Source organism: Haliotis rubra, unplaced genomic scaffold (assembly GCF_003918875.1).
Source record: "Haliotis rubra isolate DU_JTF1 unplaced genomic scaffold, ASM391887v1 Scf2, whole genome shotgun sequence".
Classification (NCBI taxonomy): Eukaryota; Metazoa; Mollusca; class Gastropoda; order Lepetellida; family Haliotidae; genus Haliotis; species Haliotis rubra.
The window spans coordinates 6465911-6482813 of NW_025766002.1; the positions used below are offsets into that span (position 1 = coordinate 6465911).

Below are 16903 nucleotides of genomic sequence, written 5' to 3' on the forward strand. Positions count from 1 at the left end.
CACAAAATTTAATCAAATTCAAGCAAATCTTTAAAAAAAATCATACTTAAAAAGGAAACAAATTTTGACTACCGGTAAACATGAAATAGATTAGCATATTGACTGGCATATTGTGAAATTGACATGAAATACACAGTGGACTTAATCAATATGAATTGTCATCCCAAACCTCAGTACCAGCTGATGATTGACGTGTGTGAAATAACAACTTGATTGTGACATGATTCATTATATACAGTGATAGGGTTCAAAGCAGTCAACATTCGAAGCACATTTGCAAAATGATAAAAAGAACAAGCATGGTGAGCAAATGCGCACCATCCACAATTTGTTACAGATCTACCATTCGATATTTACGATGATTATTTCGATAAATACACTTGTCTGTATCAAAAAGGTTACGTCAATATACAAAGTATGTCGATATATAGTGTTTTGTCCTAGCTAAGAGCATTGTGGTAGTAGTTTGAAAATGTGTTTCTTGAAAGACAGAAAAACAGACTGATTTGTATCGTTCAATATTTGACATCAAGACCTGTCAATCAGATACCAAGAAATAATTTGAAATTAATCGCATAACTGACGACATAGGATCACTGTATCACAGGAGTGAATAATTCGATGTCTAACACTAGATATCAAATGAAAATAGAATTGAGAGAATAAACACGTCTCAAACCAGTAACTGTAATATCCCTGAAGGATGAATAATTGTGATTAACTCAGATAATAAACTATTTATCATAATCATAACTTATATGATAAAAAATATGTGAAGTTACCATAACTGACAGTATGTAAGCATGACTTAAGTATGGCCTAAATCACACATTATATCACAAATTATTTAATATCACTATAATGAACAATTTCTGAGCATCACTTAGTATAAAGTATACAGCTGTTTTGAAGAAAACTTAACAGAATTGTCATTGCCTTGTAAACAAACACATCATGTCAAAAGACATATGACTTATATTACAAGAATATATTACATGTCCATACATAGCTACATATCTTTAGACCTTGTTAGCCCTACCAGATAATGTATGCATTTAGCAAGTTAAAAATCATAAAGGGCTAACAAATAGCAAGACTTAAATTGATTTCTCTATTCACAATACAATTGAAAAAAATATACAGACTGCTTCATGAAACAAAGTTTGCACAAGTGTTAGAAAATATACATTTTCAAAAATCATTTGCATTGATGATTGGCAGAAAAAAGGTTTTATTCCAAGGTTAGATGTATAAATGCCTTGAATATTTGGTTGGTGGTTTATAATATACAACAATGTTTGGGGACTTGGAAAGAATGTAGGAGAGGAATGTATAATGAAAACAAAAACAACAGTAATCACATTAATTTTGATTTCAAGCATTGATAATTATCAGCAATTTAGGATCATACTTTCCTGTGGTAATTCTATACAAATGAAGTAAGTAAGTAATGATTTGTTAAAGAAATGTGACTATTCATATTATTGAATATTTGATCATTCTTCATCATTGCTGTAAGTCTTGACTTAAGGTACTGCTAAAATATACTGGAATATATTCTGTATTTTATGCCAATATTGGACATACTGAAACTGTGTCTTCATCCTGAAAAATATGATTTCCAAAAGGACTACTTCTTTATCCCTATTCTTTTAATTAACAGAATCTATTTAAAATTGAAAAGGTCAAATGATATATTGGAAAATATTCACTTGATACAAAAAGATATATTAACATATTTCATGAACTATTTTATCCATTAACCAAAATATATACATAGGATCTAGAATATATCTCTCTGGCAAGAATATGATTTTAGTGAAAGAATAAAGGAGGGTTTGGTTTTCAACAAAACAAACACCTAAAAACCCAAACAAACTTTACCTGAAGGTAAAATGCTAAAACGTTTAGAATCTTAACTGGTAGTAACAAGAAACGAAATCACTGAAGTGAGCTGCTGTACCTTCACTAGTCAGGTAATGTCCTGTAGCATAATGGCTTGATGTTGCAAATCAAGTTAACAGAATTCCTGTTTTCATGCAGTCTTGACAAGGTTATGAAACAATGAGTTTGGAGGATAACTTTATAGTGATAAATGTTTTTTCTCAGACATTCTATCTAAAGGTTATGAATTTTTGTGAGATATAATTGTCTCAAAACTGCTGGATGTAACATGACAATTATCCAATTTGGATTATTGATTAGGCATTAGGTTTATTGATTGGGGATAGGATATTGTTTGGAGTAGATAGCAAGTTCAAATTTCATGAAAATATTTTCAAAAAATATGGCTTCATAAAATGGTATGGTATGTTTCTAAATTGAGACAGGATATATGATTATTATTATAATTATTACTAAAGAAACAGGATGAGAATGTTGCAGTCTTAGTGCAGTTTCAGTATGGCAACAGTGCTGATCCGGTATATGAATTGGTTAGTGTTGTACTAGTTTCAAAATGGTAATAATAAAGGGACAAGTATATACCAAAACACTTCTAGTAACAGTATGATTTAATAGTGACAGTATTATGGTAACAGTTCAGCTCCAGTACAGTAATAGGTTTAGTTCATAAGATAATAGTACACTTCTATATTGTAACAGTATCACTGTTTTAGTGTTTGGAAACAATTACCTGTATGGTATAAATTCAGTATGTTAACTGTTTCAGTATGCTGACAGAACAGTTCAATACTAGTTTCAGTACTGGTATGTAAAACAACAGTTTAAGTTATAGGACAACAAAACAGTTTCAGCATCGTAATACTAAGTGATGGATCGTGTCCTTAAAATGGTATCGCCCTGAGGACAATAAATACTGTTATTTTCATAAAATCCAGAACAGTATATAGTTTCTGTGTATTACAGACACCATGAATTCTGCATTCTACAGAAAATATGACGTTTTTGTCTTTCTTAAATACTCAAGTATTTTTAAACAGAAATTCCTCCGGACAACATTTGTATTTTTTCTCTTTGGATTTGAAAAGCTGCTTAAACAAGAAAATGAAATGGAATGGCCTTATCTTAGGTATAAGCAAGAAAATTAACATATTTCAATGTGAGACTTGAATAGCTTGCAAAGTAAGTTAGCATGAATACTTCTGATAAATATTGAACATTATCACTGTGTCATCTCTCTTGATGCATACATGGCTTTTTGTAATGGGCCTTAAAATACAATTAACTACTTCCTTTTCAATATGGTTTTTCTTTGTCACCTGTGGCAGCAATAGTTTTTATATATCTCCTTTTATTATTATGATTATTCTCATATGGTTGTTAATAGGTTTAGAAATAAAGAAATATCCCTTTCTCTTGAAAGACAATGTTCCCATTAAAAAAAAAATACAGACATACAGTAAAAATGTAGTTATGTTGTACTGTACATTCAGTATTAAAAATAAAGTATCAAGAGACATATTTTCATTCATTTCAAAAACTCATGGCTATTATTCTCCAATATAAAAATGATCTTTCACATTGTTCTCTGTAGAAGAACAATTTAAAAACACCGAATTTTATCAATATGAGAATTTGGGTTCAATTACTTTTCCCCACAAAATAAAACACTTTAAATACTGAAGATTTTTGAAGCCTCATTCACCCAATCAAACAGGTTTTTCCCATGAGATCTTAAATTGTGCAAAAATATTCAATAACAATTTAGTGGAGACCAAATCTAAAGTATTATCCGAAAATGTGTCGGGATGAACATTAATGTGTCAAGTTTGGTGTCAAAAATTTATATTTGTGAAGAAATATTTAATCTAGAAGATAAATACATAGAAACTTTTGTACATATATTCAAAACAATTAAATCCAGTCTGTTTCAACAATTGAAGATGATGAGAAGTAACAAATTTAACTATTAAGAATGCTTACTGAAAGAAGAATACTACAAGTATTAATCCAGAGATCAATATATATTTCAGGAGAGACAATCAAAGCAAAAATAAATCTAGGAAAACTAACTCTACAAAATAACATTTGACATCCAAATGAACAGCTTTCTGTGAAAACTTTGCATATGACAATCAACAAGAAAAAGCATGTTTACCAAGTGAAAGAAATGATTTGCATACATTTATTTTCTATACAAACCAGTATTTGTGCAACCACTCACAACTCACAGCACAAAACAAACATAAAATCAGGTAGTTATTTCCCTTTCATGGCAAGGTAGTTACCTCCCCTTAGTTATCAGAGTTATCACCCTTCATGTCCTTTCTTGCTCCCATGCACAGTATATATCCCCGAGAGGCAAAACTGTTTTGTTGAAAAACACGCTAAATTTCACATATACACAAATATGGTACTCATGTCATGATCAAGAGTGATCTCCCTTGACATGAAGCAGGATAACTCTTTCTCAACACACATGCCTGACATTTCTCGCCTGACTTTCAGTTTCAAATAAAATCTATATTGCATAGAAGATAATAAATGTCTAATTACACACTGTTGAACATCTAGAGGCCAAATTCACTACAAAACAAGTGATCATCCCCAGGCAATGGAACATTATAACATATCATGTCTTGGTACTTACAAACAAGTCAAAAAATGCATTATCATATGCTTATATACTGTAATTCCATGCCCTCTTTGTTAAATATGTATATCTCCATGGAAACTGTTTTGGTGGATAATGAAGACTGGTTATTTTCTAGCATTCAGGATTTGTTAAAATGAAAAACTTCATATCAAAACTGACTTGACTTTTCAATATCTGTTGTCTAATAAAATCATGATTTCCATACCTATAACCCTTTTTGTTTTATTTAACAATTTCTTCATGAAATTAGTCTTGCAGTAATGATTAATTCAAATTAAAATATTTGATATTTTGTGAGAGACAATATGAAAGGAATCTGGTATAGTGAAACTGAATATTTTGAATATACAGATTAAATTCTTAGTTGTGAAAATAACATGATTAACAAGGGCATGGAATTGTTTTTAAGCAAAGTTAACCTTGGCAGTGGCTTGTAGAGAGAATCGAGACCAAGTTATTGATAATTCTACTTCCCACTACCAGACAATAACGCTTGCTCATTGGGTTTCTATTAAATTGAGGATAACAAGAAGTCCATGGACTGTTGCAAAACACTATACATTTGTTCACTAAGGATTGAATTTTACAAATGCAGATTACAATAGCATATTTCTGAACAGTGAACTGGATTGGTTTGGCATATTTTTTTCAAATAATCATTTTCTACAAAAACATCAACAAATCTCATTGCAAATGGTATCATCATCACTACACATAATACTGTTCTTTGGATTGTTAACATTATTGACACTAATGATAGAAGCATACAACTAGTTTGCATGAGGTAACCAGGATTGAAATAGCTAACAGTACTTTGTTGCCAGTGACAACAGGTGATGATGGTTATGTTCATGAAATATCCAGATAAAAGCCAAATAATTTGAACACATCTCAGACATATGTAAAACTTGGAGCTAAAGGAAAATGTTATTAACATAAATATAACAGTAATGGTGTAGGTAAAAGGTTTACTTAACAGAATGCCAATATGGTTTCTGGTTGTTCAGTAAATTAGTCATCCTTGTAGTCAAATTTTTGTATTCATTTAATTATTTCTCCATGTTTAGTAATTTTCTTTAGAGCATTCAAACGGCATTGCGTTAGGAAGAAAGTACCATATCATGTTCAGTTCCTGGTTATCTCGGATGAGTATGATGTTTTGAATAAATATACGTAAAATTATTAAAGCTATGGGCAAAATTGGAATATATCTGATTTGATTATTGAAAATCAGAAATTCAAATCAGATTGACCAAATAAAAAGTAAAATCTTTAGTTTTGAGTATTTTACATGTGAAGAGTACCAATTTTCTGGGAAAACATGAGATACTTGATACGACTATGAGATTACCCATTGAAATAAAGTAGAAACCAGTACAGATTTAATGCTATCAAATGACCGTAGTTCTGAGCAGTGTTCGAAATAGCTAAATGCCCATTGTCCACTGTTTTGTTTAGGGACAATGATATCTACAGTTACTTCAAGAATAAAGTAAGTTTAGAATTCAAAACTGTAAATATTATTTGTTTGAACTGTACCAGATGATGCAATATGTTTCCTGCTGCAGAAACAAGCTGAATACAGCACTTTAGAGCCAATATCAAAATGAAGCAAATTCATGCTTTTTGGGGGGTACTTCAACATTAACTCAAATACATGGGGTTTTGGTGTTCATGATCCATGCTGAAACCATGGGATGAACTCTGCTTTTATCAGAGATTTAATATGAATCTGGAAAGGACGTAATTATTTTCATTCAGTCAAATTTGTGTGCATTCAGAGTATTCAAATTGGGAGTTATTCTGTTGAGTTATTAAGGTCACATGTTCTCTTGAGTCTTCCAACCTTTGGGTATGACTTGATGACAATCTCTAATTTTGTTTATAGGAAATTTAGTTGTGTATGCAAACTACCATGGTCACATCTGAAAGTTATTTCGAACACTGCCTCTGATAGGATGACACAGGATGGGAGTATATATATATGTGAATATATATATTCATATATAAATGGCCAACAATTCTAGTCAATACACAATATATTGCACTGGAGTCAAGTTTATTTCTGAATATACTATACTAAACCAAACTTATTGCGATGATTTCTTCATATGATAAGTATTGCATGTTATTTTGCATTGGTCATTTTAGCATGCATGCATTTATTCTGAATTTAAAACGTCTACCAATTCTATAAACTACTTCTTTTGCTTGAGAATTCTTCATTGGAAGTTTGTTTACCTCCGATGTTGAAGAGTCCAGGTAAGGGGAGGTAATCAAGTTCTGGAACAGGTTCTTATGGCAATTTCTTTGCTAATGTTGCCATTTCCGTTCTTGTTCCAGCAAAACGGTGAATGGTATTGGTGATCTGTACAAGATGTATCTATCATTGTTTAATCACATGCTGAAAAACGGTGCAGTGTGTGAAATATGTCCTGCTACGCTGTGAGTAACATAGAATTCTTCCATATCAACTGATCGGAAAATTCCACTTGAGAAATAACATGAGAAACACGACAATATATCACAGTTGTTTGAATGAGAAGATTAACAATAAAGTGAATTTCACATAATATATAAGTATATACATAACGTACCACTGTCATGCAATGTACATATGCAGTAATGGGTTTCAAATATGTATAACTGTGCTGTGTTGCTGTTAATTGCTTGACAACAACATATTTCCTGAAATTGACAAGTGAATGCTTTAAATCCTTCCAAGCCGGTTTCACGGCAAGAATACGAGTTGCATGACATCATGTGTGCCAGGGAGACTCTCTATCAAATTTGGCCCTATTCGGCACAAACACATCCAAATAATACCGAATTCCACATATGAAATCTTTAAAACACCATGGTTTTATCAAACCATACACACAGATACTCTTAAAACATCGGAACCTTGGGTATGGAAATTCTCCAAAATTATACAAAACATCAACGGCACACAACTCTGTCTTTTGCAGGATTCAACCAATGGAACACCAACATACATCCTGCACTACAAGCCATCCAAATTGAGGCTGATGACCTTGACTTCTCCTCCTGCAATCAGGAATGCGTAAACTGATAGGCTGTGAAATTCCGGGTAGCATCCTGGATATTATTCATTTCTGGCATAGTCTTTAGTGAGAGATTCACGTTCTGCTCCAGGGGAATGTTACACTCACTCTCCTGAAAGAAGGCAAAAAAGGACACTATCAATTAATCATCTGTTGTTCCTTATGTAATTATCCTCCATTTCAAAAGTTAACAAGTGGACATAATATTTCTCTTCCAAATTGCTGAGTAAGCTTGACTTTTGGCTCCATTAGCAAGATTCCAGCAAGGTGAAGGACAAAGGACACACTTTGTAGCAATGTAGGAAATCAAACCACGGCTTTGTTGTGGTAAGTAAGAACTTTATCCTCTATGTGGTGGTGGTGGTGGAATTGGGTTTAACGTCGTGCTTGAGAATATTTCGCTCATATGACTACGTGCATGCGTGTGTATGTGTATGTGCGGCTGCTTGTACTAGCCCAGACTGAAGCTGGTTTTATAGTGCTAGCCCACTGAGATACCATGCCGCAGTGAAGCATGAATACCCCACTCAGACACAGTATACTGACTCCGAGCCGACCAGTCCTTGCTGCACCCATTAATGCCGAGCGCCAGGCAGGGACCAACAAGTACCATATTTTAACGTGTGTTGGTATGACGCGGTCGGGGATCGAACCCGCGACCTTCCACACTCTAGGCGGACGCTCTAACCACTACACCACGGAGGCGGTCTTATCCTCTTACTTCCCAATGACCCTTCTTACTAATTACCCTCTCCAAAACACACCAACAAAATTAATATTTTTGGCTGTTGTTAATTCACAAAAAGTAAGGGATAAACTGTGGTAATATTTCCTGAGATGGAGATAGGCCACACATTTTAATGATTTGATAATCTAACAATTAGCTTGTGAATATCTGGTATACTATTTAGTATGGGCTAACACTCCAAGCCAGAGTTCCTTCTGGTCATGCTATTACCTCTGCCACACGTGAGTTCGTTTGGAGTGAGTGAGTGAGTTTAGTTTTACTCCGCTTTCAGCAATATTCCAGCTATATGGCAGCGGTCTGTAAATAATCGAGCCTGGACCAGACAATCAAGTGATCAACAGCATGAGCATCGATCTACGCAATTGGGCTGACATGTGTCAACCAAGACAGCGAACCCGACCACCCGATCCCGTTAGTCACCTCTTATGACAAGCATGGGTTACTGAAGATATTCTAACCCAGACCTTCATTGGTCTCGATGTGAGGTCTCATCATATCTCACATAGTCCTTTCAACAAATAATACATGTTTTTCATTCATTTTTCATCCGCTTCACTTTTTCATAGAGAAAATATGCTAAAAAAAATATATCTGCATAATTATCCTAAGCCCACATTGGTTGTACTGATCCACACTCATCAAAGCGATACAGAGGGTGGGGAATAGTGAGTGAGTGAGTGAGTGAGTGAGTGAGTGAGTGAGTATGGTTTTACACCGCTTTTAGCAATATTCCAGCAATATCACGGCGGGGGACACCAGAAATGGGCATCACACATTGTACCCATGTGGGGAATAGAACCCGGGTCTTCGGAGTGACGAGCGAACGCTTTAACCACTAGGCTACCCTAGGACGAACAGATCTGATAAAGATTATCATACTCTTCATTGTTATATGTAGTGGAATATTGTTATAATCATGCCAACAACGTGTAAAACAGACTGAAAGCCTTGCATCATGGTGGTCTGCTCTGATGTCAGAATATAAGATTTTGTTTCCAAGTAACAGAAATGACTGGTCAAATAAGCATGTTGTGTTATGTTCCCTTTAAAGTAACAACAAAAGTGACTACAAAATTGATCTGTTTACAGTTGTAAATGAACATTTTGAAGATAAATCTAGTGTGTTCAGAAATTTGACTTAGTCCAACAGTAGATTAGGTTCCTCTCATTTACATCTTGTATAAAATTAAATAGTGTATGTGTATAGAATTGCATACACAATGTAAATTCGAGGAACCTAAACTACAGTTGGACTATGTATGCAATTATATACACAGATACTATTAAGTGTTTTTTTTGCAGCCATTATTCATTATAGTGTAGGCTATTAATAGATCAATTTCTATGCAGGTTTTTCTGTAAAAGGCATCTGAATTTTGAGGTATGAAATAGATAAAGCAATATTCTCCACTGCCATGGTAGAATTATGTTTATTCTATAGTTTGTTGGTAGCAGTGTGGAACAGTGTGCAAAATAGCCATTGGCCCGCTAGCCTGTGGCTAGTAAATATCCAGTTGGGCCAGTAAATCTCCACAGTCACTGGCCCGACTGGGGTCATTTGTTTTTTATGGTATTTTACCTTTTCATAACCTTTTGCTTAGTTTCTACATTCAAATTTCGAGATAGTGAATTATGTTGTGGGCTAGTAACTTTCAGGCAATGCTAGCCCGACTGGCTAGCAAAATTTGGAAACTATTTTGCACACTGCTGTGGAAGGATGAATTTTAAACTCAAAACGAAGAAATTGCATTGTACTTTAATCCTGTGATCATGTTGATGGTCAATTAAAAAATCTGAAGACTTAACACATTAAGAATGCTATGTCAATTTCACCGTATGTGCTTGTAGTTTTGCTGTTTGTGTAACATAAATTGTACATAGTAGGTTCCAAAGAGACTTCCCAATATAAAATGTTTTGTGAAACTGTATCAAAGATGGACTGAATGCTAAATATTACTTGTGCTCAAATATTGGATGGTCACATTACATTTCTGTTTCAGTATCTTTGTGTGTTGATTTGTGAGAACCTTCAAACCTAAGAAACTGATTCAATAAATATACCATCCTGGTGTATGGGATTCAATTCTTTGATGATTTTGGTGTTCTTCTGATGCTTTTGAAAACATGCATATCTAAATCTATTCTTTTTTTGGTATTTATGTGACATAAATTTGTCCAATAAAACGAAATTTAAAAAAAGGATTATAATCTGATAACAGAACAGTAATCCTGCAACAGTTAAGGGACACAACTCTACACAGTACCAGAGACCATGCTGTAATACATTGAATGTGCTGATAACTCATAGAAACATGGTAACTTAACAATTCATGACCTCAAAACAGTCCATGTCCGTTTGACAATACAAGGAATATAATCAGGACTACTCTCGGCAACAATCTATTTTTGGCAGCTAGAGGACACAACTCTGCAAGCAGGTTGTATCCCCTTGGATCATTAGACGAAACTTATCCTGCATTTTCAAGGTTTCTCTTGAACCATGACAAGAGTGCTCACCCCTTCTGAGGACTGGTCGCTGACGCCACATTCTCTACATGCTCTCCAGCTGAGTAGACACGATTTTCCTTTGGGGGAGTCCGTGACCAACGTGAAGTCGAACACCCGAGGAGTGGGGCTCGGGGAAGCGCGGGATAGGGGACGACTGTAATTCAATAGATTCTGAAAAATTAGATGAAGGTGAAGATACAATATGGTGCTGGCAGCCAGGACACAAGCAGAAGAACAGCAGGTTGGAAGCAGGGAGTAGCAGCGAGCCTGGGGATGGTGTCATCATGTTCAGTGACTTAGACCATGTTTGTGGGTTTTAGCAGGTTGGGTTCCACTGTACAGTTGGGGGAAGATGTATGAAACAAGGGAGTTTATGGCGCTGATGATATATTTGATGTTCTAAGAGTCTGAGTTCTGAGATTTTCTTGGAAGATTGATGAAACTGTATTCGCATGGAATGGTGTTAGGTTGAAATCTTTTCACACAGTTTCAGTTTTCCAAAACAAGGCAGGGATCCTTAGTAGGTATAGCAAACGTCCTGCATCTTTGTAGGCCTAAGGTTGGCCTATTTTGTCTCAATATCCCTGAACCAAATTATTATGTACCAGACACGTCATTTTGATACAAATGTCAAGGGTCAAGTTGGGACCTTGTCTACAGTCATATATGGTATATTTCCGCTCAGCACTTACATTAATGTTGTAGCCCAAAAGTCCAAATTTTCCACAGGTTCTGAAAGTGTTATCGCAAGGTGGTCTTTTTAATTTAAATTTAGTTACTTACATCCATCAAATACAATATTTTCAGAGACTAAACGATAATCTAGTTTGTATCATGAATATCATGATTCATTTTGTGGCACCAATACTACACTTGTCAGGAAAATCTAATCCAGGCCCTTGACACATCTGTCCCTTCATGTACAACATGATATATACCCTGTTAGTGTTTTTAGAGGTTGATAAACTTCTAAAAATATACAGTTTGGAGTCCCACATTCTTAAACAAATGACATAATTTGTATAATTATCTTTCTCCCCCAAATTTTAAATCTGGACCTCTCAGATTCAGTATTCTTTCTTGCAAAGTACTAACATGTCCTGAAGCTGCCCTAAATGATCGGCATCAATATCGGGATCAGCCTAGTACAGGATCTTGCTGTATGGTGGATAGTGGACATGCTTCTAACTGATGTAACTCTCTGTCAACACTGTTTTTAGGTATTTGCAATGCTCTTTATCAAATGCTGACAGATTCTGTGGACTTGACAATGGTGAGGATGTAATGTCACCATCATCTTGCAAGCCAAACCCGATGGTTCATTCCTTCCTAGCAGGCTGAGATATAAAAGTTCTGTCTGAGAGGGAGCTGAGATGTAATAATCTGGCTTTGAGTTGGCTGAGATATGAAAGTTCTGTCTGAAAGGGAGCTGGGATCATATAATCTGGCTTTGAGTTGGCTGAGATATGAAAGTTCTGTCTGAGAGGGAGCTGAGATGTAATAATCTGGCTTTGAGTTGGCTGAGATATAAAAGTTCTGTCTGAGAGGGAGCTGGGATGTAATAATCTGGCTTTGAGTTGGCTGAGATATAAAAGTTCTGTCTGAGAGGGAGCTGTGATAATAATCTGGCTTTGAGTTAGCTGAGATATAAAACCTTTGTCTGAGAGGGAGCTGGGATGTAATAATCTGACTTTGAGTAAGCTGAGATATAAAACTTCTGTCTGAGAGGGAGCTGGGATGTAATCATCTGACTTTAAGTAAGCTGAGATATAAAACTTCTGTCTGAGAGGGAGCTTAGATATAATAATCTGGCTTTGAGTTGGCTGAGATATAAAATTTCTGTTTGAGAGGGAGCTGGGATGTAATCATCTGACTTTGGGTTGGCTGAGATATAAAAGTTCAGTCTGAAAGAGAGCTGAGATATAATAATCTGACTTTGAGTTAGCTGAGATATAAAAGTTCTGTCTGAGAGGGAGCTGAGATATAATAATTTGGCTTTGAGTTGGCTGAGATATAAAAGTTCTGTCTGACAGGGAACTGAGATATAATAATCTGATTTTGAGTTGGCTGAGATATAAAAGTTCTGTCTGAGAGGGAGATGGGATGTAATAATCTGGTGGAGTGATATGTGTTTTGTCCATCAGGAGACTGACAAATATACGTTTTCTCTGTCAGGTGACTGAGCGATATGTGTTTTGTCCATCAGGTGACTGAGTGATATGTGTTTTATCCATCAGCTGACTGAGCGATATGTGTTTTGTCCATCAGGTGACTAAGCGATATGTGTTTTGTCTGTCAGGTGTCTGAGCAATATGTGTTTTGTCCATCAGGTGACTGAGCGATATGGGTTTTGTCCATCAGGTGACTGAGCCATATGTGTTTTGTCTGTCAGGTGACTGAGTAATATGGGTTTTGTCTGTCAGGTGATTGGGTGTTTGTGTGTCAGGTGACTGAGCGATTCGTGTTTTGTCCATCGATGACTGAGTGATATGTGTTTTGTCCATCAGGTGACTGAGAGAAATGTGTTTTGTCTGTCAGGTGACTGAGCGATATTTGTTCTGTCCATCAGGTGACTGAGCGATATGTGTTTTGTCTGTCAAGTGACTGAATAATATGGGTTTTGTCTGTCAAGTGACTGAGTGATATGGGTTTTCTCTGTCAAGTGACTGAGTGATATGGGTTTTCTCTGTCAAGTGACTGAGTGATATGGGTTTTGTCTGTCAGGTGATAGGGTGTTTGTCTGTCAGGTGACTGAGCGATACGTGTTTTATCCATCAGATGACTGAGCGATATGTGTTTTGCCCATCAGGTTACTGAGTGATTCGTGTTTTGACCATCAGGTGACTGAGCGATATGCGGTTTGTCTGTCAGGTGACTGAGTGATATGGGTTTTGTCTGTCAAGTGACTGAGTGATATGGGTTTTGTCTGTCAAGTGACTGAGCAATACGTGTTTTGTCTGTCAGGTGACTGAGCGACATGTGTGTTGTCTGTCAGGTGTCTGAGCGACATGTGTTTTGTCTGTCAGGTGTCTGAGCGATATGTGTTTTGTCCATCAGGTGACTGAGCGATATGTGTTTTGTCTGTCAGGTGACTGAGCCATATGTGTTTTGCCCATCAGGTGACTGAGTGATATGGGTTTTGTCTGTAAAGTGACTGAGGGATACATGTTTTGTCTGTCAGGTGACTGAGCGATACATGTTTTGTCCATCAGGTGACTGAGCCATATGTGTTTTGCCCATCAGGTGACTGAGTGATATGGGTTTTGTCTGTAAAGTGACTGAGGGATACGTGTTTTGTCTGTCAGGTGACTGAGTGATATGGGTTTTCTCTGTCAGGTGATAGGGTGTTTTTCTGTCAAGTGACTGAGTGACGTGTTTTGTCTTGTCAGGTGACTGAGCGATACGATTTTTGTTCGTCTGTCAAGTGACTGAGTGATATTGGTTTTGTCTGTCAGGTGACTGAGGGATACGTGTTTTGTCTGTCAGGTGACTGAGTGATATGGGTTTTCTCTGTCAGGTGATAGGGTGTTTGTCTGTCAAGTGACTGAGTGACATGTGTTTTGTCTTGTCAGGTGACTGAGCGATACGTTTTTTGTCTGTCAGGTGATAGAGTGTTTGTCTGTCAAGTGACTGAGTCATATGGGTTTTGTCTGTCAGGTGATAGGGTGTTTGTCTGTCTGGTGACTGAGTGATATAGGTTTTGTCTGTCAAGTAACTGAGCGACATGTGTTTTGTCTGTCGGGAGATAGGGTGTTTGTCTGTCAAGTGACTGAGTGATATGGGTTTTGTCTTTCAGGTGACTGAGTGATATGGGTTTTGTCTGTCAGGTGATAGGGTGTCTGTCAGGTGACTGAGCAAGTACATGTGAAATAAGGGTTCAGGCTGTCAGCTGGATGAACAAATGAAATAAGGGTTTTGTCTATCAAGGGGCAGGGATATATAATCCATGTTATCAGCTGTGAAATAACAAATTACGATTGCATGAACTGCTTTTCTGAATCTTTTACAAACCCCACACATCATGAGCATCTAGAACTAGCCCTATATAAACATGTTGATATGTAATGATTATGAGGACCGGTTCCTACAAAACTAATTTCTGCAATGACAAAAGGTTATCATGCTAAAATTATCATTTATCACTATCTATTCTGCATTTCTGAGTTTCATGTTAGTTTGACTTTAAACATTCTTTATAGTATAGCCTTTGACATGATTAGATGAAAGTGCATTTTTCAAGTGTGTTATTCAAATATACACAGCATGCTGATCGTCAAGGGACCTCCAGTACACAGGCATGTTATGCAGTGCAATAATTCAAAATATTGTCAGTGTTTCGAGCAGTATTTGTGCAAGAATGGAATTAACACTTTTAACTGGGTGTTAGGTTTCACAGCAGTGTGTATTTGAGCGTACGTATAAAAAAGCATATATTGCACCAAATGTTACAAATTGAACACAAAACTCAAGTTCAGCAAGAAAAATCTACACAAATGCTACACTTTATGCGCACATTTAAACTTGGCATAAAGTCACACTTCAGCATACATTAACCAAATATTATACACTCCCAGCATATTCCAGCGTAACGTTACATTCCCAGCATACACACACACACCACATACCGTTATGTGTAACAAAAGCTGTGGTAATAGCGTGATTATTCAGCATAGTGTATGGTTACATTTCGGGCATAATAATGCTTGATATAAAGCAAAAGCGTAAAGCTCAGCAAGCCATACCGGCATATCAAAGATGATAGCATATGGAAAATGATTTGGATGATATATCATACCACATATTTCACATATAAAGACAATAAAATATATATATAATAACACTTTACATTTATATATAATACTTTATGCATCATTTGTTTTTGACTCTGCAGATTTACTTGTGAGTCTACTAATTGCACCAACGTTGCCATGACAATGACTACAATAGATTAGGAAGTAGATTATTTCTGGAATATTTGCATCAGATTATGACATGGAAACAAGTATGGAAGAATATATCACAGAAGTTTGGAAACAACGTAGCTTTTCATGATGAACTATATAGAGATGGAAGAATAATGGCACTTTACATTTTCAAAATTGGTGCCATGAAAGAATTTTGTGATCATTATTGGATATTATATCTGGGATCATAAACTCGTTTCAAGTCCATTTTCAAACCCAAGAGGTTTCAAAGGTCCAAAGGTTTCAAAAGAAATGTAAAGAAAACAAGTAAACTGAGATTAAAGCCTGTAGAAGGATATTCCAAATATGTACAGAAAGGAAATCACATTTTATGCTCCATACCACATACTTCCTGCAGATCAAATTTTCATAATAATAAACGCAGAAAGGACGGAGGAAATAGAGGCAGCTGTCTTTTTAAATATGGCTTCCATGATGGCCATGTTATAAGTAACAGGCCTAAGGGTGTCAAAGGGGATGTTCCAATTTTACTCTTGATGGAAGGACACCCCAAAAAGCTCATTTGAACCTCCTCAGTTACAATGGTGGAAAGTCTGTTGATTTTGAAACCTGTAGGAACTGCGACCTCTGACACGTACCTGCAATGTTGTTCCCCACAGGGGCAGAGGACGAGGTCAACGTTCGCCTGTCCTCTGTCCCTGAGGGGTCTGTTTTCCCAACAGGGCTGTTGGGGGCATGTCCGTTCCTTGCTGATTGTTGCTGATTGGCTGGGGAGCAGTCATTGTTGTTATTATTACTGGGGAGTCGGATGGTCTGTCTTTTCCTCTTCAGGAATTGGGCAAAGCTTTTTTTCCATGGAGAATTTTTTACACCAATCTTTTTCTTGGTGTCGTTGCTTGGCAAGTTTTTTGAATTCCTACCTAGAGAATTCTGAAACGAAATGGGAAAAGATTTTGCCTAATAAGGAGCATGCAACTGATGCCTTATTAGACTGTGCATTTTGAATTGCAATATACCCACATGCAAGGAATATTGACGTGGTTCAGGGGAGAATCCTATTCAGTTAAAGAGGCAGATAGACAGCCATAAGGATGGCACT

At 36.1% G+C, this 16903-nt stretch overlaps 1 protein-coding gene across 1 annotated transcript in view; it reads right to left on the bottom strand.

Moving 5' to 3' along the window:
• Positions 1–7604: 7604 nt before the first annotated feature.
• LOC124275435 (serine/threonine-protein kinase MARK1-like) overlaps positions 7605–16903 on the bottom strand; it is a 266834-nt gene continuing 257535 nt past the window's right edge. Inside the window, exons 15-17 of the mRNA XM_046711003.1 lie at positions 16443–16734; positions 10889–11033; positions 7605–7735 (exon numbers count right to left, since the gene is read on the bottom strand). Coding sequence (XP_046566959.1) covers positions 7699–7735; positions 10889–11033; positions 16443–16734 — 474 coding nt within the window. The 3' untranslated portion in view covers positions 7605–7698. The remainder of the gene's footprint in view (positions 7736–10888; positions 11034–16442; positions 16735–16903) is intronic.